Source organism: Ovis aries, chromosome 3 (genome assembly GCF_016772045.2).
Source record: "Ovis aries strain OAR_USU_Benz2616 breed Rambouillet chromosome 3, ARS-UI_Ramb_v3.0, whole genome shotgun sequence".
Classification (NCBI taxonomy): domain Eukaryota; kingdom Metazoa; phylum Chordata; class Mammalia; order Artiodactyla; family Bovidae; genus Ovis; species Ovis aries.
This window is the reverse complement of record NC_056056.1, coordinates 129,200,284-129,225,908: the sequence shown is the minus strand read 5'-3', so window position 1 is coordinate 129,225,908 and position 25,625 is coordinate 129,200,284. Positions and strand designations below refer to the sequence as shown.

Below are 25,625 nucleotides of genomic sequence, written 5' to 3'. Positions count from 1 at the left end.
GTGATGCCATCCAACCATCTCATCCTCTGTCGTCCCTTTCTCCTCCTGCCCTCAATCTTTCCCAGCATCAGGGTCTTTTCAAATGAGTCAGCTCTTTGCATCAGGTGGCCAAAGTATTGGCATTTCAGCTTTAGCATCAGTCCTTCCAATGAACACCCAGAACTGATCTCCTTTAGGATGGACTGGTTGCATCTCCTTGCAGTCCAAGGGACTCTCAAGAGTCTTCTCCAACACCACAGTTCAAAAGCATCAGTTCTTCAGCGCTCAGCCTTCTTCACAGTCCAACTCTCACATCCATACATGACCACTGGAAAAACTATAGACTAGACGGACCTTTGTTGACAAAGTAATGTCCCTGCTTTTTAATATTCTGTCTAGGTTGGTCATAACTTTCCTTCCAAGAAGTTAATAGAGAATAAGATTCAAAGTTGTTAGTCATTACAATTTGAAGTAAACTCCTAATACATTTCAAGGTTACACAACCAGTTTAAGATAGAGCATTAAGATACACTTTAAGTTGAACACAGTTGAAAATACATGAATATGTAAACATTTCCTTATTTGAAATATGTTTTATATACATGTTTTCCTTAAAAGGTCAGGCCATGAACTTATCTCAGACATGTTGCCATTACCAAAAATATTTTTGAAATCTCTTTTTGTTGACCTCAAACCAGTTTGGAAAACACTCAAAACACTGATTTCACTTGTTTATGGTTATTAAAATAAGCCCAAATGTTTGATTGTTCAGTTAGGTTACCTTGTTTACTAATTTTGTTTCTAAAACTTTATACCTTCACCCATTTACAGTGGATTTGATCTTATTACAGTGAGAATCCTTGAAACAACAACAAAAATATGCCTCAAATTCTAGAGCAAAAGATCACCTGACATTAATTAGTGGCTTTCTTAGGTTTTTTTCCTTGAGAAATACTCATTTGTAAAAGACAATATAGGTAATGCTGATGTGTTTATTAAAAAAAAAGTTTATACAAAAAAAATATTGTATTCATATTATAAAATGTATTTACTAATGAAGAATATAGACAAGATAATTGTAACATTAGGAATGTAAAAAGCAAACCTGATAAGCAATATTAGAAATACAGAGGTCTCTTATTAACATCTCTTTCAGGAAACCAAGTTGCCTGCTCTCTAGCGGTTGAAGCTTTCGTATATAATAAGTTTGTATTTCCAGGTTCTTTGGTTATCTTTCTCTTACCTTACTTATTAGATGATTAACCCATTGTTTTAATAATAGACATTAATTTTCATTTAAAAAATGTTAAACACATTAAAGCAAATTGCCCAGCTGTTATCTGTGATCGTAGAGAGATCTAGGTTAATGAAACTATATATAACTTCTGTTTGATAGCCTTTTGGCCAAATACTTTCTATTACAGTAAAAGTAAAAAAATGATTAGTCATCTTCAAAGGTAATTCTGTGTTGGTTGTTTGCATTTAACATGATTTTGAAATGTGCTATAGAAGTTGAGAGAAAATGTAGGTATAACTTGCATATCCTTTTTAAATTCAGAAGGATTAAATTATAGAATTTAAAGCCAGTAAGTTCAAGTTTGCAGTTTGCTGTTTCAGATGCATAAAATAGGATGCCAACTTTTCATTTCATGTATTATTAAATAATGAAGTTGTAAAGTTTTGGATACATTTTGAAAACTAATTTTCAGCCCAAAAAAGACGTGGGGAAGCAGTAGGGGTAGTAAAATAAAAAAAGAATCAAGTTGAAATTTCTAAGAACTATTGAAGTTTAATGACAGCAGTGACAGAAATCTATGTAATCTTAAAACCTTTGAATACTTCTGTTTCCTTTTTTATTTTAGTTTTCTCAATTTTTTTTTTTCCTTTCTAGGCCATAATAAGCCAGCTGAGGAGTGAACTTGCCAAAGGCCCCCAGGAAGTTGCTGTGTATGTGCAGGAACTACAAAAACTTAAAAGTTTAGTTAATGAATTAACACAAAAAAATCAGGTGAGAATTTAAAAACTACACATAATGGTGAATTGACTTTATAAATTTTAAGTTCTAATGTTGTGTATGTTATTTATATATTGGCACAGTACAGTGTGACTTATTTTGTGTTGTTTATTTTTTCATATTATTTACATTCACATTGTTAGGCAACCAACTTTTTTCATCTTCTAAAACTAAACTCAGTTATTATTGAACAACTCCCCATTTACTGAATCTTCTGCCCCAAACCCCTTCTGCTTTCTATATCTATGAATTTACTATACTAAATAACTCATATGAGTGAAATCATACAGTATTTGTCTTTTTGTGCTTGGCTTGTTTCATGTAGGATATTGTTCTCAAGGTTCATTCATGTTATAACATGTCAGAATTTCCTACCTTCTTAAGGTTATCTTACATTGTATGTATATATCATATTGTCCATCTGTTGCTTCCTTCTTTGTGCTCTTTCTTTTGTGGATAGTGCTGTTTTGAACATGGGTATACAAATATCTTTTTGAGATCCTGCTTTCAGTTCTTTTGGGTAGATACCCAGAAGTGGAATTGCTGGATCATACTAGTAATTCTGTTTTCAATTTTTTGAAGAAATCATCATACTGTTTGCCATAGTGGCTGTATCCTTTTAAATTCCCATCAACAGTGCACAAGAATTAAACAGTTTCTTCACATCCTTGCCAACATCTGTTATTATCTTTTTTTTTTTAAAATAGTAGCCATCGACAGAGTGTTAAGGTGATATTCATCATGATTGATTTGCATTTCCCTAATGATTAGGATGCTTGAGCATCTTTTCATACAATTTTAATTGGGTTGTTCATGTTCTTGATGTTGAGTTGTATGAGTTTTTTTCATGTTTTTGATATTAACCTTTTAATCAGATTCTGGAGAAGGAAATGGCAACCCACTCCAGTACTCTTGCCTGGAAAATCCCATGGACAGAGGAGCCTGGTAGGCTACAGTCTATGGAGTCGCAAAGAGTCAGACACGACTGAGCGACTTCACTCACTTTAATCAGATACATGATTTGCAAATATTTTCTCATTCTTTAGGTTGCCTTTTCACTCTGTTGATTGTGTTTTTTTACAAAGGAAAAAACGCTCCTGTTCGTCTCCTCTACTCTCAGTACGGTACTACATACAGCTTCACTTCTGACATCAGATGCTTAGATGTTCGTATTTCAACAGTTCTGTAACACCAGCTGTGTGTCCTACCATTTAACTCAATTCTTACACTGTTTACCTGGAGCTAGCATCACATTCTGTGGATAAAGTAAGGGAGAAGTCCTGCAGAATTGTGCCTGAGCACCCCAAACCTCCCTCCCCAACACATCCCAGTTCAGACACCAATTGAGGTCCAGCTTGTTACTTGTACTTCTAACCAACTGGCTATAAATGGGAGGTTCCCAATTCTCAGCCTCCTGTTCAATTAATTTGCTAGAGTAGCTCCCAAAACTTGGGAAAAGTTTTTACATTTTACCTACTAGTGCTGTGCTGTGCTTAGTTCCTCAGTCATGTCTGACTCTTTGCAATCCTGTGGCCTGGAGGCTGCCGGACTCCTCTGCTCATGGGGATTCTCCAGGCAAGAAGACTGGAGTGGGTTGCTATGCCCTTCTCCAGGGGATCTTCCAAACCCAGGGAGTGAACCCAGGTCTCGTGCGTCGCATGTGGATTCTTTAACGTCAGCCACCAGGGAAACCCATGAATACCAGAGTGGATAGCCTATCCCTTCTCCAGGGAATCTTCCCAACCCAGAAATCGAGACAGGGTCTCCTGCATTGCAGGTGGATTCTTTACCAGCTGAGCTACCATGGTACTTACTGAGCTACTTACTAGAGTACTGGCTTATTATAAATGACTATAACTTAAGAACAGTGAGATGGAAGAGATGGGTAGGGCAAGATATGTGAGAAAGTGTTTGAAGCTTCCATGCTCTCTTTGGGTGCTCTCCATGTGTCCACCAACTTGGAATGTCTCAAAACTCTTTCTTTCCCTTTGCGGCTGTGATTGATGGAATCTTTGACCACTGGTGATTAATTCAGCCTTTTGCCCCTCTTCCTTCCCTGGAGGTCAGGGTGGAACTGAAAGTTCCAACTCTTTCTTTTTTTTTTTTTTTTCCAACTCTTTCTTGAAGGTTGGTTCCCCTGCCAACCAATCCCTGTCCTTTGGGATTTCTAAAAAAAATCTCATTAATACAAACTCAGAGGTGGTTGTAAGGGGGTTCTTATGACTAACAAAGGATACCTTTCTTGCTCTTACATCATAGGGAATTCCTGAGGTTTAGGAGCCTGGATCCAGAAATGGGGACCAAGACCAAAGGACTGTTTTATGACATCACACATTTGATACACAGAAGTTTTAAATTTTATATAATCTAGTTTATCTATTTTTACTTTCATTGCTGAGCTTTTGGTTTCATATACAAGAAGTCATTCCTAAACTCAAGTGTCTTGAAGCTTTTCACCTGCTTTCTTCTAATAGTTTTATAGTTTTAACTTAGGTTTAGGTCTTCGATCTATTTTGAATTATTTTTTTAAAGGGTCCAGTTTTATTCTTTTGCATATGAAAATCCAGTTTTCCTAGCACCATGTATTGAATGGAGTAAGTATCCTTCCCTTACTGAATGGTCTTGGCACACTTGTTGAAAATTGTTTGACCATGTATGTGAATATTTATTTCTGGGCTCTTTGTTTTTATTCTTTTGGTCTATATATCTTTCTTTATGTCAATACCACATTGTTTTGACTATTACATTTTTCAGTAAGTTTTGAAGTCAGGAACTGAGACCTCCATCTTTGTTCTTAGTCTGTATTCTGTAATGTTAGTATTTTCCACCTTGTTTCTTTAAAGATGAGCAACAGATAATAGTTTTGGAGGTAGGGCAAGTATTGGTATTAATTTATTTCCCCCATGTCTCTACTTTTTGATGGCAGAGGAATGGGGAGTTATTAAATCTTTTTATTCTAAGTATTGTGAATTTGTTAGCTTTGCTTTAACAGCTTAATTAAATGACAGGACAGATGGATTCTCATATCTGCTTTTACATTTAATCTGTTGTGATATATTTGAAGTGTGTTAAAATTTAGTCTTAACTGATATGTAGTGTAGTTGGAAAAGGGAGGCCTATCTTAATAGCCTTTTTAGATAATTGTAGCTGTAATTGTTTGATAATGCACTGAAACCAGATAAAGTATAGTTTCTCAAAAGTTAATTTCAGTGTAGAATCTGAAACCATATCAGTGTAGTTTTTGTACTTTGTAACATTAAAATTTTTTGTTCTGTCTTGACTTTTTTTTTTTTCCTCTCGACTTTTGAGTGGATCTTTCCTGGGCATGATTTTGTAATATGCATTAGTCATATGGAAAATATTGGTTCACTGAATAATGCAAATTTTTTCCAAATACTAACACATTTCATTGTATCGTGGTAGTGTAGTTGCTCAGTCATGTCCAACTCTAGGAACCCCATGGATTGCAGCCCCCGACTGCTCTGGCTGTGGGATTTCCCAGGCAGGAATGCTGGAGTGGGTAGCTGTTTCCTTCCCCAGGGGATCTTCCTGGCCCAGAAAGCACACGTATGTCTCCTTGTGTTGCAGGTGGTCTCTTGCATGGCAGGCAGATTCTTTACCAGCTGAGCCACCAGGGAAGCCCATGTCATTGTATAATATAAAACAAATCACATTCGTTAGTATCACCATGAATCTCAAAATATGCTCTAAGTATAAGAAGTGTCAGGCTCGTGGCGATGGATGCAGGTTTTCTAAAATTCTAAACTTCCTTTGAAAGCTTGACTTTTATCATTGGCAGCCAACACTGTCAGTTCTGTCCTTCCCATAGTTTGTTGGTCATTCTTGTTGTTACATTCTTTGCATTAAAAATGGTGTTTCATAGACGAAAGCAACTAGCTATGTTGACAGATATATTATTTGGTATGCAGCAGAAGTGATGCATTTATACTTGCTATTTATTCACACAGTTTTTTCTTTTTTCTTGCTGTTTTCAACATTCACATAAAAATCTCATGCATCTGTGTAAGAATTTCTGTTTTATACCTTCATGTGAAATTGCTGGGCTATGAGCTATATATGTGCTCAAATTTACTAGGCTATCCCAAACTATTTTCCAAAGTAACTATACAAGTCTGCCATTGTCCATTTCTCCATCACCTTTTGGTGCTGACTGATTTTTAAAATTTAATCTCTTTTATGGCTTATAAAAGCCTCATTGCCTCCCTGTTTTTAAAAAAAACATGTTTTTTATTGGAGGGTAATTGCTTTATAACGTTGTGCTGGTTTCTGCCATATGTCAACATGAATCAGCCACAGGTATATATATGTCCCCTCCCTCTTGAACCTCCCTCCCATCTCCCTCCCCATCCACCCCTCTAGGTTGTCTCAGAGCACTGGATTGAGCTCCCTGTGGCACACAGCAAATTCCCATTGACCGTCTATTTTACATATGGCAATGTATGTGTTTCCATGCTACTCTCTGTATCCATCCTGCCCTCTCCTTCCCTACTTCCTTTTTTTCCTCCTGTCTAAGTGTAGAAAATATCCACGTAGACTTTAATTTTATCTTTATCTCTCAGTTTGATTTTAATTTCTTTGAGATCAGAGTTGACCTTCTGCCTCTTGGAAACTGACCAGAGTTGTGCACGCAATAGATGTCTATGATCAGTGTAATTTATTTTGTATTTCCGAAGCATTAAGCTGTTAGTAAAGGATAATGAGGCACAGATTGTGTGTATGTGTGTGTGTGTGTGTGTGTGTGTATATATATATATATTCACAAATACATACATACACAGTATTAAAGGAAGTACTGTGTCTTATGAATAATACATGGAAGTGAGATGATTTACTATGATAAAATGGGAATAGTTTTGATTAGGGAATAAGAATTTTCTACTGCTCTTCCTAATCTTTACATAAGTGAGATTTCACAATTTTTTTCTTTTCAAAGTTGTTTTCCTGTTTAGAATTTTTTCACCAGCAAGTTCAGAGGTGCATCTGCTTTTTTTTCCTATTGTCCTTGCTAATTGTCTCCCCCACCTCTCCTCACCCTTGTCTTTGGCAAACCATAATTGTTGACAAGGGTAATATCCAAGTGTTATGAATTTGGAATCTTGTGCCTGGTCTCTTGAAGGCTATTAATAAAATGCCTTGGATATGTTTTGTGGGTCATAGGCAACATCAAGGTAGATAGATGACATTATAAAATATAACAAATTGAAAAATAGTTGCTTTTGAGTTAATGTCAAGATTTTTAGCATTAAACCTTTGTTTTTAAATTACTGGCTTTGAAAACTTAAAAAATAAGACATAAATCTTGAAGACATTTCCTTTTTGGTTTCTAGTAAGAATTGTAATCTGACATTTAAACAAAATTCTGCAGCCCAGTTTAACAGTTTCCAGATAAATTCTGAACAAAATTATAGCTTATTTAAAGCTACTAATATGATTAATATAGGTCAGTGTCAGAGACTGAGTTGTATTTTGGATCTTACCTCTTACCCATTTTCCATCCTTTCTCTCCTTCTCTGCTTCCTGATAGTCTCAGGTTTAAGGTGCTCATAGGCCAAAGCAGAAGCCAGTTATGGCAAGTGGTTGTATTGCTCTGTATTACCACTGTATTGCTAAGTGGTATATTGATACAAACAGTATAATGCAGTGGTCAAAGGCATGCCACTGACTGGCTGTGACACACAGCCTCCAATGTCCGATTCCTCTTTTGCTAAGAAGTACTGTCATACTTATTTGCCTCTTAGGGTGATATGAGCACTGAAAAAAAAACCTTAATCTCTGTTAAAGTGCTTAGATCACTGCCTGGCTTTCAGTAAGCACCTCAGTGAATATTTGTTGTTACTGTTTTTATTTATTGTGTAAGTTTTGTGATGCAGAGTTGAGTCAAGACCAAGGTGGATGTTTTCCTAACTTATTACCTAGTAAATCAGGAAAGACTGTTGAAGATAGAAATAACTTTTTAGCTTAGTCTTTAAGAACGCTTAGGATATATCACATGGCAGAGGGTTAATAGTATTTCATTTTGAGAGCTACATATACTGAAGGTATGGGGACATGTAGAAGCACAAGATACAAGATGTTGGAGAGCTACAGGTGGATCAGTTTGTTCTTTCTCACAAAGCTGTTTTGAGTAACAGAGGAGGCCCTTGAAACCACTTTGTAAGGTATCAAGCAGTTAAAAATGCCATTGTTTTTGCATTTCTTCTTGTTCCCTGGGTTAGAAACATGTGAATTGTTATTGTTTAGTTGCTCAGTCATGTCTGACTCTTTTGTGACCGCCCCCAAAATGCAGACTGCCGGGTTCCTCTGTCCATGGGATTTTACAGGCAAGAATGCTGGAATGGGTTGCTAGTTCTTCCTCCTCCAAAGGATCTTCCCATCCCGGGGATCGAACCCGCATCGCCTGCATTGCAGGTGGATTCCTTACTGCTGAGCCACCAGGGAAGCTGAACAAGTGAATAACACAGCCTAATACAGGGAAATTGCCCTGCAGGAAAACATGTTGAAAGAGCAGTTGATGAGGAAGTGAAAAGAGAACTGGACATTCAGATGGAAAGAATTTTGCGTACTCAAATAATTATGAGTTAAGCGTAACATTTGTTTTATAATTTAAACTTGAATAGTATGTTTTGGGGAGCACGAATTGATTCACTGTGTGTCTGAATTGTGTTGTGAAAAATATTTGACTTAATCATAACATGTGACTCTGCCACCTGGCCAAGTCATATCAGATTCTTCTAATGTTAACTTCTTCATTCACAGAATAGGGATGATAATATCTATTTCATCTTTTGTTGTAAGGTTAATAGGGAATGTGCAATTATATTTTCTTTAATGGGATTCTGCTATACTTATAAAACTCAATCTTCAAAAACCTTGTATTCACTAGACTCTGCCTCAGATTCTATGAGAAGGCCATAGTAAGAATGAAAAGTTTGTGATACTAAATATAGTTATGTAACGTACCATAACCTCTCAATTCAGTTCAGTCTCTCAGTTGTGTCCGACTCTGCAACCCCATGAACTGCAGCATGCCAGGCCTCCCTGTCCATCGCTAACTCCTGGAGTCCACCTAAACCCATGTTCATTGAGTTGGTGATGCCATCCAACCATCTCATCCTCTGTCGTCCCCTTCTCTTCCCGCCCTCAATCTTTCCCAGCATCAAATGAGTCAGCTCTTCGCATCAGGTGGTCAAAGTATTGGAGTTTCAGCTTCAACATCAATCCTTCCAATGAACACCCAGGACTGATCTCCTATAGGATGGACTAGTTGGATCTCCTTGCAGTCCAAGGGACTCTCCAGAGTCTTCTCCACACCACAGTTCAAAAGCATCAATTCTTTGGTGCTCAGCTTTCTTTATAGTCCAACTCTCATCCATAACCTCTGGGTGCTCTTTTTAATTTATATATAAAAATATATAATATGAGTGGATTGGGTTCTTTTTAAAGGACAGTGGTTTAGGTTCTTTCAAATAAGGTTTAATTATCTTTCTGTACAGTTAAACAGAAAGATTACTTTTTTAGGATAAGTGAATTTTAAACAGACAATGATTAAGTATTTTTGCTTCTTAAAAATTGAAACTGTCTGAGGGGTCATTTAGGTATAGAACTGGTAGGATTACTTGATCACTTAAACTCCAGTACTTTTGGCTACCTCATGTGAACAGTTGACTCATTGGAAAAGACTTTGATGCTGGGAGGGATTGGGGGCAGGAGGAGAAGGGGATGACAGAGGATGAGATGGCTGGATGGCATCACCGACTTGATGGACATGAGTTTGAGTGAACTCCAGGAGTTGGTGATGGACAGGGAGGCCTGGTGTGCTGCTATTTATGGGGTCGCAAAGAGTTGGACACGACTGAGTGACTGAACTGAACTGAACTGATGAGGAAGAAGACTCACTACCTCATTACTGACCTTAATTTTTGTAGCATGTTTTATAGTTATATCCTCTCCAAGTTCTTATTATTTGTGAGCATGGTTACTTTCATAAAATTTAGTAACTTAGAATTTTCTTTAAAAAGGTATAAGACATTCATAATGATCAACAAATAGGCTTAATTTAGCTTATGAATTTGAAAATATTATTTTCTTAAAAGAAAATGTGTAAAATTAAGAAAGATGTGGAGTTACTAATGAGTAAGACAAAAAATGCTTATAAAAAGAGAATTTTCCTAACCAGCAGTTTGACTCAAAATTATTATTATTCTTTTGCTAGTCTTTTGGCTTTACCCTTTGTTTGTTTCAATTGGTTGGTCAAGACACATCTCTTTGCTAATTGCTGTAACCTCTGGGTGGTCTTTTTACTTTATCTCCCATCTTATTTTTCTTACATATACTTTCATCACCTTTCTGACACTGTTTTCTATACTGTATTTCTATTTGATAGTTTACATAGTGAACTTTTTCTTAGACAAGTGTTCAAGAACCATGCCTGCTGTCTTTCTCACTCTGGTGCCTAAACTCACTACTCCCCTTGAGGTAATAGCATTTGCTCTGTCCCCTTGTGCAACTTCTTTGTCTGTTCCTTTTTGTCTTTTTGTACATGAGTCATGAATACTTCTTATTAACTCCTTTTGCCACTTTACCAAGTTCAGACTTTGTTTTCAGACGACTGTAACTTACTAGTTAGCCTCACCTGACTTTGCTCTCTTGATTTTTTAAAAAAATTGTGCACTCAAGAAATTTAATGCAGCTTTTGTAACTAATCTGTGCTTGTGCATTATGTTTCGACTTTTTTAGAAAATGTTTTTTTAAATGTGTGTTTTTAAAGGCCAGAGGCTTTGCCTGTCCTCTACTATTTCTGTATTATCCCCTTCTGCATATAAAAAGTGAGTATAATAAGTGTTCACAAATGACTCTGACTCATCAGGCGTTTTTAGGGGCTTCTTATCCTGGTTGTCTTTCTTATAGAATTGAGTCAGAATTCTGATCCATGCCTCATGTGTAAATATCTTAGCTAAAAATACTCAATATTTTAATTCTAAAAACTCCACTTTGACTAGCCTTTGACATTTGATTAGGCTGACTGACCCAGATCTTTGATGGGAGGTATATTTTGTACTTGATAGTATTGAGTAAAATAACAAAATATAAGGTAGGTAAGTAAGTGATGTTTTTTAGATCACTGTTTTTTACACACCTGGAAAGAAATTTGAATAAGTCTTGAACTTGTGCATCTTAAGAATGGTGTTCATCAAGAAGAGCAAAAATGAGAGATCAGTAGAATTAATACTAGAGCAGTAAATGGTATTGTTATGCTAAAGCTCTTACCAGCTATGAAATTGCAAAGCCAAAAATCAGAATTGCCATACTGTTATTTAAAATAATTTTTAATAGCAGAGGGATAGTTTTAGTTTTTAACTCAAATGGGAGATAATAAATATGTTACATACCCTAAAGAATCTAGTTAGTAGGTTTTAGTGTTTTCATTTTGTGCCAAAATTTTGTTGGTAACTCTTAAATTATATTAGTAGAGCTTAGTGAAGTGGACCAATAGTAAGACCATAAGTTAGTATATAGCAATTTAATTATTCTTGTTTAAAATATTTTCACTGTTTTGATATTATACTATTGACTAAAACATTTAGTAGGGAATGATACTGCTCTGAAGATTGAATAATTGGAACAATTAAAAATATTAGGAAAGGAAAAAAATGTTAAATTGATATTTCAGAACTTGACTGAAAAGTTGCAGAAGAAAGAAATGGACTATACTCAGTTAGAAGAGAAACATAATGAAGAATGTTTGAGTAAAAAGAATATACAAGCAAGCCTTCATCAAAAAGACCTGGATTGTCAACAGCTTCAGTCAAGGTTATCTGCATCTGAAACCTCACTGCAGAGAATACAGGCAGAACTAGGTGAAAAGGGAGAGGCTACTCAAAAGCTCAAAGAAGAATTATCAGAAGTGGAAACCAAGTACCAGCATCTTAAGGCAGAGTTTAAACAGCTACAACAACAGAGAGAAGAAAAGGATCAGCATGGGTTACAACTGCAAAGTGAAATCAATCAAGTAAGAGCTGTTACTTTTATTTACTGTACTTCCTCCTATGGTTTCTTCTTGTGTTTGATCATAATATAGTTCATTTAAAAATTGTCATTTAAAAAATTATCTCAATTTTTACATCCTGTCATATTGAGTCAGATCTCATTTCAGTTTCCCCTAAAACGATAGTATCTATCATATAGTATTGTTGTGCCTTGTTTATTGGTTAATACAAACAAATTGCTTAAGATGGTACCTGTCACATGGTAGGTACTCAGCAGGTAGGTTGTTGTAATAATTCATATTGTTGATCATAAAATTAAAAATTAAAAAATTTTTGTCTTTTTGTCTTGTTACTAATTATCAGAATATACTCACTGTTAAGCCAATAATATAAAAATTAGATATTTTAAAAGAAATTAGTTTTAACAACTATTCTTATTAACTTTTTTATATAAAAAATCTCTATCAGATGAAATTTAATGGAAGTTTTGACTTTGCTATTAATTTATGAATTTTGTATTCTAATTATTTCTTACAGGTACCATTAAAAATTAGTAGGCAAATGGATATTTGAGGGAGATTAAAGTCCTCAGCCACTTTTTTGAAAATTTTCAACGATTTTTACTTAAAAGGCAGTGATATTTGCTTCTGTGGCATTAATCTTGTCTTCTTAGCCTGAGATACTCTTCCTGTTTCTCTTCTCCTTGATAAATGCTAGTTCACTTGTCATGTTTTCAGAAATCTTTTTCTACATATTGCCACTGCTCACCACCACCCCACTGCAGAGATGGCTTAAACATCTACATATCTCAATTACTTTACTTGTCATAGTGTAGCATATTATCATAACAGGTATCTTCACTAGACTCTCAAACTGTTTGGGTACAAAGACCATGTTTTATTTATTTTTTATCCCAGCTACCTGACATATTGCTTATCAACAGATGTTTAATGAGTGAGTAAGTGAATGAATAAATGCAGGCATTCATAATAGAAGGAAACAGAGGCTTGGGGATATCGATGAATAAATTAAATATGACTTAGATATTTGCCTTTCAGTTCAAATATACAGATTGGGCATTTATGGTTTCTAAAAGATACAATACCTTGTTTATTAGAAGATACAGAGACGGAAAAGGAAATCAGACCTACCTTAAATGATTTTGTAAATCTCATTGAAGTATAAGGCAAGTACTATCTCCTATTGCAGTGAATGTGAAAATTAAAATGATTCCATGTACAATGGGAATTAGGAAGAGTTCTTCTCCTGCTTTCTTTCCCCTATAGTACTTAATATGGTATAATTGTTTAACTGTTAATGTGAGCAAGAAAACTTGTTGTGAGAAAGAGGTGGTGCTTGAAATTGTGAATATTGGATAGGTTTTGACAAGTAGCAGTTGGAAGGCAGGAGGGTCTTCCAGGAAGAAAAATAAACTAGAGGTGTGTGCGCTAAGCTGCTCCATTTGTGCCCGACTCTGGGAGAGCCCATGGACCATAGCCCGGCAGGCTCCTCTGTCCATGGGCTTCTCCAGGCAAGAATACTGGAGTGGGTGCCATTTCCTCCTCCAGGGGATCTTCCCACCCAGGGGCTGAACCCACATCTCTTACATCTCCTGCATTGGCAGGTGGGTTCTTTACCACCAGCACCGCCTGGGAAGTCCCAGACTAGAGGCAGGGCTGTTATAAGAACCAGTGAACAGACATTTGCTCTGAGGATATGGTGGATAGTAGTGGACTATTTTGAGGACTTTGTTACATTTCTGTACAAAATAAAGAGGTCATGCTGAAGACCTTGAAGTGATAGGATTTATCTTCTTCCCTTCAGTATGCTGTCTGGATTCTACCTTCAGAGTGAAAGTGAAAGTTGCTCAGTCATGTCCAATTCTTTATGACCCCATGGACTATAAAATCCAAGGAATTCTCCAGGGCAGAATACTGGAGTCGGTAGTCATTCCCTTCTTAAGGGGATCTTCCTAACCCAGGGATCGAACTCAGGTCTCCTTCATTGCAGGTGGATTCTTTACCCTCTGAGCCACCAGGGAAGTCCCTGCCTTCAAAAGGAAGAAGTGAAAGAAAGTGAAGTCGCTCAGTTGTGCCCGACTCTTTGTGACCCCATGGACAGTCCCTGCACTAAGCTCCTCCATCCATGGGATTTTCTAGGCAAGAGTACTGGAGTGGGTTGCCATTTCCTTTTCCAGGGAATCTTCCCGATCCAGGGATCAAACCCAGGTCTCCCTCATTGTAGACAGATGCTTTACCGTCTGAGCCGCTGGGAAGCTCAAAGCCTGACTCAAATCTGTCTACTTCTCTTCATCTATACTGCTACTACCCTAATCTCAGCTGCTGCCATTGCTCACCTGGTCTACTGTATTAGCCTTTTTATAAGTTTCTTTCTTCCAGAGGACCTTCTTTGTCTATTCTCCATATAGAAAAGGTGAAAACTGGAAGTGAGTTGCTCAGTCGTGTCCGACTGTTGGTGACCCTATGGACTATACAGTCCATGGAATTCTCCAGGCCAGAATACTAGAGTGTCCTTCTCCAGCGGATCTTCCTGACTCAGGAATCCAACTGGAGTCTCCTGCATTATAGGTGGATTCTTTACCAGCTGAGCTACCAGGGAAGCCCATAGCCCATTCTCCAGCCAGAAGCCAGAGACATTGTTTTAAAGTATGCAGGATGTAACTTTATTTCTCTTAACCACCTCGAGTGGTTTTGGTTAGATTTTGAATCCAGATGTCGTCTTGGTCATGTAAGCATATGAGTGTAGTATGGTCCACACTATGTCTTCAGGCTCATCTTCTACCAAGTGAAGCCATGCTGGTCTCCTTTTAGTTCCTCAAGCACACCAGCACTTCAGCAGAGAGCTTTCCTGCCGTAGGTCCTTTGCCCATGTTTTTTCCTTAGAGTGTTCTTTATTTCAGCTTTTCACAAGACTTGCTTAAGCATTGTTTCTTCAATAAAGTCTTTCTGGACCTCTCTAAAAGATTTCTCAGGTGGTGCAGTGGTAAAGAAGCCACCTGCCAATGTAGGAGATGCAGAAAATGCAGGTTCAATCCTTGGACTGGGAAGGTCTCATAGAGAAGGCAGTGGCAACCCACCCTAGTCTTCTTGCCTGGGAAATCCCATGGAGAGAGGAGCCTGGCGGACTGCAGTCCATGGGGTCGTGAAGAGTCAGACTGAGCGTGCATGCACACAGGACCTCTCTATTTAAATAGATTGTTTTCCATTTGGGGCTTCCTTGGTGGGTCAGAGGTTTTCCACTTATTCTGGACCCTTTATTTTAGCAAGCTGCTTTTTAATAATACTTTTTATTGTATAATTTTTTACTTGCATATCGTATACCATTCCCTTTGTACAGTTAGCTCCTTAATTTGAGAAATTTGTTTATTCTATACTGCATCTGTCTCTATGCTTAGAGTTTTTAGTAAATATTTGTTGGAAGAATGGGAATGAACCTCACTTTAAGCCTTCTTGCATTGTCCTTAAAAGAGTGTAGGGATGAACTGGCTCTGTTTTGCTCTCCTCTGCATCCTCAGCTCCCCTTTCAGTGCGGACAAAAATAGGTAGCTGGCAGTTGTCAACAAAGGACTTGAAAACAAAGGACCCCATATTCTCTATATTTGTATCTTGAGCACTTTTGAAATAGCCAATAGTACAGATAATGTTACATAATTAAAAGATTGGACATAATCAGTTCACTTTTTTTAATTTAAAAAATTTTTATACAATTTTTAAAGGTTCCTTTTCATTAGCAGTTACTGTGAAATACCCTAAGCCTGTGTGACACCCAGCAGTTTGTGTCTCCCACTTGCCCACCCGTATATCCAACTTCACCTTTAATTGAATATTCCATCTCAAATAGCACAGTGGTTTATGAGTGTGGATTTAAGAACTGGCTCTCTCAGTTCTAGTTCTGTGGTCTACAAACTGTGTGAGCTTGGGCAAGTTATTTATTGTACCTTAGTTTGCTTATCTGTCAAATAAGAATAAGAATAGAATTGTCTTCACAGGATTATTATAAGGATTAAGTTAGTATTTGTGAACCTTTTAAAATGAGGCCTGGCACTTGGTAAACTTTACGAGAATAATGAGTGAAGAATTATTTATATGAGTTTACAAAACTGAATTTCTTAGAAAACATATACATCTGTTCTCTAAGAAACATATACATATATGTATATATAAAAATGTAACTGTAGGATAGACCATTCTATTAACGATTCCAGCGTGTGCTATTTTTACTGTAAGCTTATTCTTCTCTGTAACATGTTAGCTCTAAAATGGTTTAGGCATTATTGGTTAAGGGATTTGGGCCTGCTTCCACTCTTGTGCAGCTTTGATTTGCGACTCATTTCTTTATTAAAGATCAGGGATCGATCAGAGATTGTAAAGCAATGAATGACTGTTAATTATAATATACAGTATCTCTTTTTTTCACCACTTTAGTAAATCTTCGCTTCAGAGCAGCAGTTGTCTTTAATTTGGCGCTTCACTCTGCACATCAAAATCACTTGGGGAAATTTAAGAAATTATCAAAGCCTCACCCTTGGCTCAGTTAAATGATCCTCTCTGGCATAGGCCCGGGTATTGGTTTTCCCTGTTACTGTACTGTGTAGTTGAGATCGAAAACCGCTGCTTTTTAAAGTGTTGCTTTTTGGCAAATGATTCCTAAACTTTCCTGAAACTCAATACTCTCTAATTCTTTTGTTAGGAAACGTAGATTTCTGGGCTTCAGCTCGAATGTACCAAAGCTGAATTTTAGGGGAGAAGTCTCATTATCTCTGTGTTAATAATGACATTGGAAAATTCTTATCCAGCAAGTTAGAAACTCGACGTAGGGGAGAGATCACACATAAGAGATCACTTATGGGGATTGGACCTACTTCTTGTAGTGAGAAGGAGAGGGTTTGGGTAGTTATTACAGTGCTAATTCACTGCATTTTAAGGAGACAGAGGAAGAAGAAAATGTCAGCCTAAGGATAAGAATATAATAAATGACTGCTACTGATTCCTGTTTTATAACTAAAATAGGAATGGAATGTATGTTTCACTTTAGAAATTCACTTCAGTTTTCTATTTTTTTGGCATCCTTGGGTGGACCTGAAACTTTAGTTTTCTTTATTGAGTATAGAATATGTTTTGACAGCCACATGTTGTTTCATAGCATAGGAAAATAGTGGGTGTCCACTTTTCTGATAGAACTTAATTTTTTCTTTGGCAGCTATGAATTTTTTATGGAGAAATATGAAAGTATAAAGCATATAAATGTATATTTGACATAAAGGCTATAGATTTTAATATTTTCAGACACAACATGAACAGGTTTGATTGAAAACAGTTGTATAGAATGCTTGTTATTAATCTTTAGCGTTACTGAGGCACATGCTGCATTTTGACTTGATGTGTTATGAAGCTGGGGTGTACGCTTACAGGGTAAGCCTTGCCAAATGTCTTGCTTCCTTATCTCCGTGGTACTCTTTCTTGTTCTGCACGCCTAGCACTTGTGCAGTAATTCTTCTAAAATTAATACAAACTTTTTTTTTTTTTAAACTGGACCTACCCCACCTGCCAATCCCATAAGAGAAACCAGCTATTCTTTCTGGTAAAATTAGAGAAAATAAGGAATCCAAGAAAGTGACAGCTCTTAGCCCCCAGACAAGTTTCTTCTTTAGTTTTAGCTAGGTGGCAATTTTAAAGTTAGTGAAATCACCTAATATTTTAGTAAATGTTCATTCCTCTGTTTTATTTAGAGATTGTGTGCCAGTTTGAGGACTTGAGAATGCTGTGTGCTCTATTCAGTACCCAAATGTAAGAAGTCAATTGTGGTAGTTCATGACTATGGAAAAGCAACAAGAATCATTTTGGATTTTTAAAATACTAGTGGAATAGGTCTGAGTGTGTCTCAAGTGTCTTAAGTTTTGTTTCAAGCTCCTCAAGTGATTGCAAGAGTTATCTTTAAATAAGAGCCTTAGGTTCACTGTGTGTGTGTGTGTGTGTATGTGTGTGTGTATGGTTTTTAAAAGTGTAAAAAACCTGAAACCTTTGATATGATTAGTTTTATGTGAGTCATCATAATTTATGTGATTAGGTTCCTCTAAAGTATCATGAAAATTAATATATTTATATTGGTGAAAAATAAAACATTGTTTGGAAAGTAGGTGGTAGTAATAATGATGATCAACGTGTTTATACATACATATGTACTTTTTTCCCTTTTCTGAAGTTACATAGCAAACTTCTGGAGACAGAGCGCCAACTAGGAGAAGCTCATGGAAGGCTGAAGGAACAGAGACAGCTTTCAAGTGAAAAGTTGATGGATAAAGAACAACAAGTGGCTGATCTACAACTCAAACTTTCTCGTTTAGAAGAAGAGGTAAGCTCACGTTTTAGATGAGTTTCTTAGTACCTTTATTGATAGATATGAAGTGAGTGAAGTCGCTCAGTCCTGTCCGACTTTTTGTGATCCCATGGACTGTAGTCTACCAGGCTTCTCTGTCCATGGGATTTTCTGGGCAAGAGTACTGGAGTGGGTTGCCATTTCCTTCTTCAGGGGATCTTCCTGACCCAGGGATCGAACCCAGGTCTCCTGCTTTGCAGGCAGATTCTTTACCCTCTGAGTCACCAGGGATCTTAAATGTTGTTGTGTTTAACCTTTTTATGGTCATGAGCTTTAATTGAATTTTTTTTTTAGTTTGATAAAGTTAAAACATCTCCAGTAAAAATATCCTATTATTAACTACATTAAGTCATTTTTGTCGTGATTGTATTCCCTAAAGTTCTCAACAAAAATGTACAAAGAAGGCTATCTTCAGCTTTAGGCAGGTTAAATCCTTGGGGGGAACCTGTCAGGCTGCTCAAGAGGAGTCTTTCTACCCAGGAAGGACCATTTCCTAATGAAACTGAAAAATGAACAGCTACTGATAGCATTATTGACACATAGTTGGTACATATAAACTGAGTTTGTACTTAAGGATTTTCTCTTTTAAAAATTAAGCATAACATTGAATGCTATCCTAATTTTAATCTGTGGTTGCCAAAAATGGTAACTATTATTTGGTTCAAGTAAAAGGTATCATTAAACCGTGTCTTTTATTAGAATTGAATAAACACTGAGAGTTAAAATCTATAGCTGCATCAAAAGATTTTCTTCTAGACCCAAATATTAATGTGTAGATTTTGCTGTTGTTTCCTAGTAAGTGACAGTTATGATGAAAATCCCATGGACAGAGCAGCATGGTAGGCTGCAGTCCATGGGGTCGCTAAGAGTCGGACACAACTGACCGACTTCACTTTCACTTTTCACTTTCATGCATTGGAGAAGGAAATGGCAACCCACTCCAGTGTTCTTGCCTGGAGAATCCTAGGGACGGGGGAGCCTGTTGGGCTGCCGTCTGTGGGGTTGCACAGAGTCAGACAAAACTGAGGTGACTTAGCAGCAGTAGCAGCAGCAGCATGATTATGAAAAAAAGTAAAACAGATACTGATACTGTTATTTAGATTATTACAAAAATTTGTATATAATTCCTTGATCATGTTAGCATATGAAAACAATAATAAACTAAATGCCAGCCTGGAGAAGGAATTTTATTTTTTTCAGGATGAGAATCTATTCTTTAAAAAAAAAAAAAGAATCTATTCTTAAGGAACAGTTTCTTAAATTTCGAGGTTAAAATTCTGTAAGTAATGAGATACTGCTTTTAAAGTTATAATTTAATTTTCTATTCAAACTTGAGAATTGTGAGATTTGAAGTAATACCAGATGTTTATATGATAGCATTATGCCCTTAAAATTTTAATTGACAGTCTACAATTTTTTTTTAAGTTGAAGGAAAAAGTAGCCAATTCCACAGAATTGCAGCATCAGTTAGATAAAACAAAGCAACAGCATCAAGAACAACAAGCTCTTCAACAAAGCACTACGGCCAAACTTCGAGAAGCTCAGGTAAACAGTATTTGAATTTTTAGCCTTTTAAACAAAGATGAACCAAGTCATTATTCTTTTGTTGTGGTGAAGCTGGATAATGCAAAGCACTTGATTATATAGAGTTTTGATGATTTTTAGTATCTGGATAATTGGAAAATCCTTTTCCTTTGATTGCTATGTTGAAAAAATTCTCTAAATATAAAAAATTTACTATAAATATATTATTAAATTTTATATAAAATTAAAATTTATTAAAATTCTTTTAAAAAAGAAATTGACACTAAATTTAAGATATTTAGATTGTTATTTATGCATAATACATTATTATTAAAAATGACTTCTCTGAAAAATTAAAAAATGACAAATAAATTTCTTAGTTTAATTAATTCAGTAAAATATAACATTCTGTATTTCCTGTGATGGAACTTACTATTTATTGGCCATGTCTTTCCCTGTTTCAGCACTATCATATGAACATACAATTCATTAGAACTGTAGTTATAGGAATGTAAGTGATTGAGTTAAATTTGTACAGATTCTATAGTATAGCTCAAAAAATTAAAATAAGTTAAATTTTTGTTTTGATATGGGGAGAGGAAGATGGTACCCAAATGTCTGAAGTGAATTTGACATTGATTTATTCTGTAGTCTTCATTAATTCCTTGAATATTATGGAGTGCTATGTGTCAGGCACGGTGGTAAGTGCTAAAATTAGAGTGCAGAGTCAGACACAGTACCTGCTTTCTGGGAAATGGCAATGTAACGATACGCAAGATAATGCTGGAGTTGAAAGGAGGCAGGAGGTAATATGCCTGTCTTTCTTGGCTGTCTTTGGATAGTGGCAAGGAGTCGGGTGGATAGAGATCCAAATAGTCTATTCATTTATTTGTTCTTTCATTCATTCAGTCAACAAATATATATTAATGTCTCCTCTTAACCATGGAAGTGATTTTGTGCATATGGTGGCAGAGAAAACAGACAAAAATGTCTGTTCTTGTGGAGCTTAGTGAGGAAGACAAACAGTAACCAAGGTAAATAGGCAAAATATATAGTGTGTTAGATGTGGTAAGTGGTATGGAGATAAGGGTAAGTGGTATGGAAAAAAGGGATACGGAGTAGGAGATATCTGGGGAGCTGGAGGTGGACTGCACGGTTAGATAGGGTTGCTAGGGAAGGCCTCTGTGGAAGATGAAATATCTAAAGGAAGGGAGGGTGTGAGCCATGCGGATATCTGAGAGAAGAGCATCAATACTTTAAAAGACCCTGAGGCAGGAGTCGTTCTTAGGCACATCAGGAAGCCAGTGAGTAGAGTGGTGTGAGCGATGAGCGAGATAAAGGGGGCACAGTCGTAGAGATCATAAAGGATCAGAACATGCTGAGCTTCATTAGTAATTTTAAGGATTTTATTATGAGTGAGATGAGAAGTCATTGGAGGGTTCTGAGCAGTGGAATAGCATGATGGTACTTCTAATTTCACAGGATTACTCTGACTACTGTATTGAGAGTAGACCATAGGGACACATGAGTGGAACAAATAAATGAGCTAAGAGACTACTTTAAAAATTAAGAAATGGTGTGGCTTGGAACAGAGTGTAAGTAGTGAAAATTAGTCAGATTCTAGATATACTTTTAAAGGTGAGGCTGACAGATTTACTGATAGATTGATACGGGGCACCAACGGAGAAACCAAAGAGGATTCTAGGGATTTTGGCTTGGCTGGCTCGCAGAAGGGAGGTCAAACAAGATGAAGACTGGGAATCCTTTGGATTTGGCAACATGAGGTCATTGGTGACGCTGATAAAGAGAAATTTGTAAAAAGAAGGAAGGAAATTTAAATGTGAATTACATAAAGACTGGGCAGAAACTGGAGTGGAACTTCATCTAGGAAGTGTTTCTTCCTTAAAAACCAGAGATACTTATATGTTTATAGTCTAGGACAAAGGGGCTAGTAGACTGGGGGTAGTTGAGGATACTGGAGAATGGAAGGTGACTGAAGGAATAAGGCATTCACACATTGTGATGTCACCGATAACCGTGGGTGGTGGTAAATTCACACTTAGCCTCTGAAGGATATCTTGGGAAGACTGAGGAAAGGTGTATATATGTGTGTGTATATATGTGTGTGTGTATGTGTGTGTGTGTGTATGTGTGTGTATATATGTGTGTGTGTATATATGTGTGTGTATATATATGTGCTCTGCATGTATATGTGCTGTGCTTGGGCACTCAGTTGTGTTCAACTCTTTGTAACCCCATGACTGTAGCCCACCAGGCTCCTCTGTCCATGGGGGATTCTCCAGGCAAGAATACTGGAGTGGGTTGTCATGCCCTCCAGGGGATCTTCCCAACCCGGGAATGGAACTGGGGTCTCCTGCATTGCAGGTGGATTCTTTACCTGCTGAGCTATCTGGGAAGCCCATGTGTGTGTGTTTTATTCATTTATTTATTGAGTGTAATTGACTTAGTGTTAGTTTCACATGTACAGCAAAGTGATTCAGTTCTCTCCTTCTCTCTCCCTCTCTCTGTATATATACACACAGATACATATATATATAAAATCTGTAACATATAATAGATTTCACATATAGTTTATATATATGTACACATATGGTTTATCAAGGTCTTTTCCTTTATAGATTATTGCATAATGTTGAGTATAGTTGCCTGTGCTGTAAGTAGGTTCTTGTTGGTTATCTGTTTTATTTATGTTGTTGTTCAGTTGCCAAGTTGTGTCCGACTCTTTGCGACCCATTGGATTTCAGCATGCCAGGCCTCTCTGTCCCTTGTCATCTCCCGGAATCTGCCCAAGTTCATGTCTGTTGAATCGGTGATGCCATCCATCCATCCTCTGTCTCCCTCTTCTCCTTCTACCTCCAATCTTAACCAGCAGTAGAGTCTTTTCCAGTGAGTCGGCTGTCCACATCAGGTGGCCAAAGTATTGGAGCTTCAGCATCAGTCTTTCCAAATAGTATTCAGGATTGATTTCCTTTAGGATTGACTGGTTTGATCTCCTTGGTGTCCAAGGGCTTCTCAATAGTGTTCTCCAGCACCATACTTCGAAAACATCAATTCTTTGGCGCTCTGTCTTCTTCATGGTCTAACTCTCACATCCATACATGACTACTGGAAAGACTGTAGCCCTGATTATGCAGACCTTTATTGGCAAACTGATGTCTTTGCTTTTTAATATGCTGTCTAGGTTTGTCACAGCTCTCCTTCCAAGAAGCTTCTTAATTTTATGGCTGCAGTCAACCTCCACAGTACTTTTAGAGCCCAACAAGAGGAAATTTGTCACTGCTTCCACCTTTTCCCCTTTTGCTTCTTGACCCACATACAGGTTTCTCAGGAGACAGGCAAGATGGTCTGGTATTCCCATCTCTTTAAGAGTTTTCCACAGTTTGTTATAATCCATACAGTCGGCTTTATAGCGTAGTCAATGAAACAGAAGTAGATGGTATTTTTTTGGAAATCCTTTGCTTTCTCTATGATCCAGCAAATGTTGGCAGTGTGATTTCTGATTCCTCTGCCTTTTCTGAACCCAGCTTGTACATGTGGAAGTTCTTGGTTTACATACTGCTGAAGCCTAGCTTGAAGGATTTTGAGCATAATTTTACTAGCATGGCAAGTGAGCACAATTGCCTGGTATTTTTAACATTTTTAGTACTGCCCTACTTGAGAATCAGGATGAAGATTGACCTTTTCCATTCCTGTGGCCACTGCTGGGTTTTCCAAATTTGTTGACATATTGAGTGCAACACTTTAATAATATCATCTTTTAGGATTTTAAATGGCCCTACTAGCATTTCATCACCTCCACTAGCTTTATTGGCAGTAGTGCTTTCCAAGGCCCATTTGACTTCACACTCCAGGCTCTAGGTGAGTTCTTGCACCATCTTGGTTATCCAGGTCATTAAATCTTCTTTGTACAGTTCTTCTGTGTATTCTTGCCATCTGTTCTTGATCTCTTCTGCTTCTATTGGTTTTTACTGTTTCTGTCCTTTATGGTACCCATCTTTGCATGCAGTGTCGCTTTGATATCTCCAGTTTTCTTGAAGAGATCTGCAGTCTTTGGCCTTCTGTTGTTTTCCTCTATTTCTTAGCATTGTTTACTGAAGAAGGGCACCTTGTCTCTCCTTGCTTTTCTCTGGAACTCTGCATTCATTTGGATATACTTTTCCCTTTCTCACTTGCTTTTCACTTCTCTTCTTTCCTCAGCTATTTGTAAAGCTTCCTCAGACTACCACTTTACTTCTTGCATTTCTTTTTCTTTGGGATGATTTCCCTGACTGGCCTAGTGCCTAGTAGTTTTCCCTGCTTTCTTTAGTTTAAGACTGAATTTTGCTAGAAGAAGTTCATAATCTGAGCCACAGTCAACTCCAGGTCTTGTTTTTGCTGAGTATATAGAGCTTCTTCATCTTCAGCAGCAAAGAATATAATCAGTCTGATTTTGGTATTGACCATCTGGTGATGTCCATGCGTAGACTCATCTCTTGCGTTGTTGAAAAAGGGTATTTGGTATCACCAGTGCATTCTCTTGGCAGAATTCTGTTAGCCTTTGCCCTGCTTCATTTTGTACTCCAAGCCAAACTTGCCTGTTACTCCAGGTATCTCTTGATTTCTACTTTTGCATTCCAGTCCCCTATGATGAATAGGACATCATCTTTTGGTGGTAGTTCTAGGCTGTCTTGTAGGTTTTCATAGACCTGATCAGCTTCTTTGGCATCACTGGTTGGGGCATAGACCTAGATTACTGTGATATTGAATTATTTGCCTTGGAAATGAACTGAGATCATTCTGTTGTTTTTGAGTTTTCATCCAAGTATTGCATTTCAGACTCTTGTTGATTATGAGGGCTACCCTGTTGGGGAACGTTTAACTTTAGAATTCCTGTATGTTGTTTTCTGTTTCTCATGAACCCTCTGTCCTTATCAGTTCCTGGTAGACAGGAAAGAGTAGAGCGGCATGCTGTTCCCAGGACTGAGGTCATGGGATGGAATGCATGCATGGATTTCCTTCAGTAACCTATTACCCTAAGGAAAAACTTTAGTCACAACCCCCTTACTCAAGATATGGATTGTCTTCTGGCCTTATGACGATTGTTGTTCCTTGTTGTTACCTTGGTGACGGTTGATATACATCTGGTTTTTGTTCTTTATTTTTTTGAGTCTTTGTAGAACTGTATATATACTCACACAAACATGATTAAAGCACCCTTGTTCCACCAGAACCTGGGTCCTCGTCTCTGTCTTTCTCTCTGGCTAGTTCTCTGGAGCGTGGAAGCCTGTCGAGCTCACTTTCCTGCCCGGGCTTTCAAGACCTCCCTAAGAGAGTGCCCTGTGCCTTCATGAGTGGCACAAGCCCTGTTCTAGAGCTTCATTGGAGTTCCATGTAACCCAGGGAATACTGGTCTCTTTCTCTCTCTATATTTTTCTTTCTCATCGTCAACTCTGATCTGCCAAGTTCCAGTCCATTAATGGACCTTTGCTGCTGCTGCTGCTGCTGCTACTGCTAAGTCACGTCAGTCGTGTCCGACTCTGTGTGACCCCATAGACGGTACCCAACAGGTTCCTCTGTCCCTGGGATTCTCCAGGCAAGGATACTAGAGTGGGTTGCCATTTCCTTCTCCAATGCATGAAAGTGAAAAATGAAAGTGAAGTTGCTCAGTCATGTCCGACTCTTCTACACTACCCCATTTCTTCTAT

At 37.3% G+C, this 25,625-nt stretch overlaps 1 protein-coding gene across 2 annotated transcripts in view; it reads left to right on the top strand.

Moving 5' to 3' along the window:
* Positions 1-25,625, top strand: part of EEA1 (early endosome antigen 1) — a 129,586-nt gene that overhangs the window by 65,769 nt on the left and 38,192 nt on the right. For both annotated transcript variants that reach the window (XM_060412504.1, XM_015094597.3), the window contains exons 10-13: positions 1,871-1,987; positions 11,685-12,023; positions 18,223-18,372; positions 19,822-19,941. In XM_060412504.1, the coding sequence (XP_060268487.1) occupies positions 1,871-1,987; positions 11,685-12,023; positions 18,223-18,372; positions 19,822-19,941 (726 nt within the window). The remainder of the gene's footprint in view (positions 1-1,870; positions 1,988-11,684; positions 12,024-18,222; positions 18,373-19,821; positions 19,942-25,625) is intronic.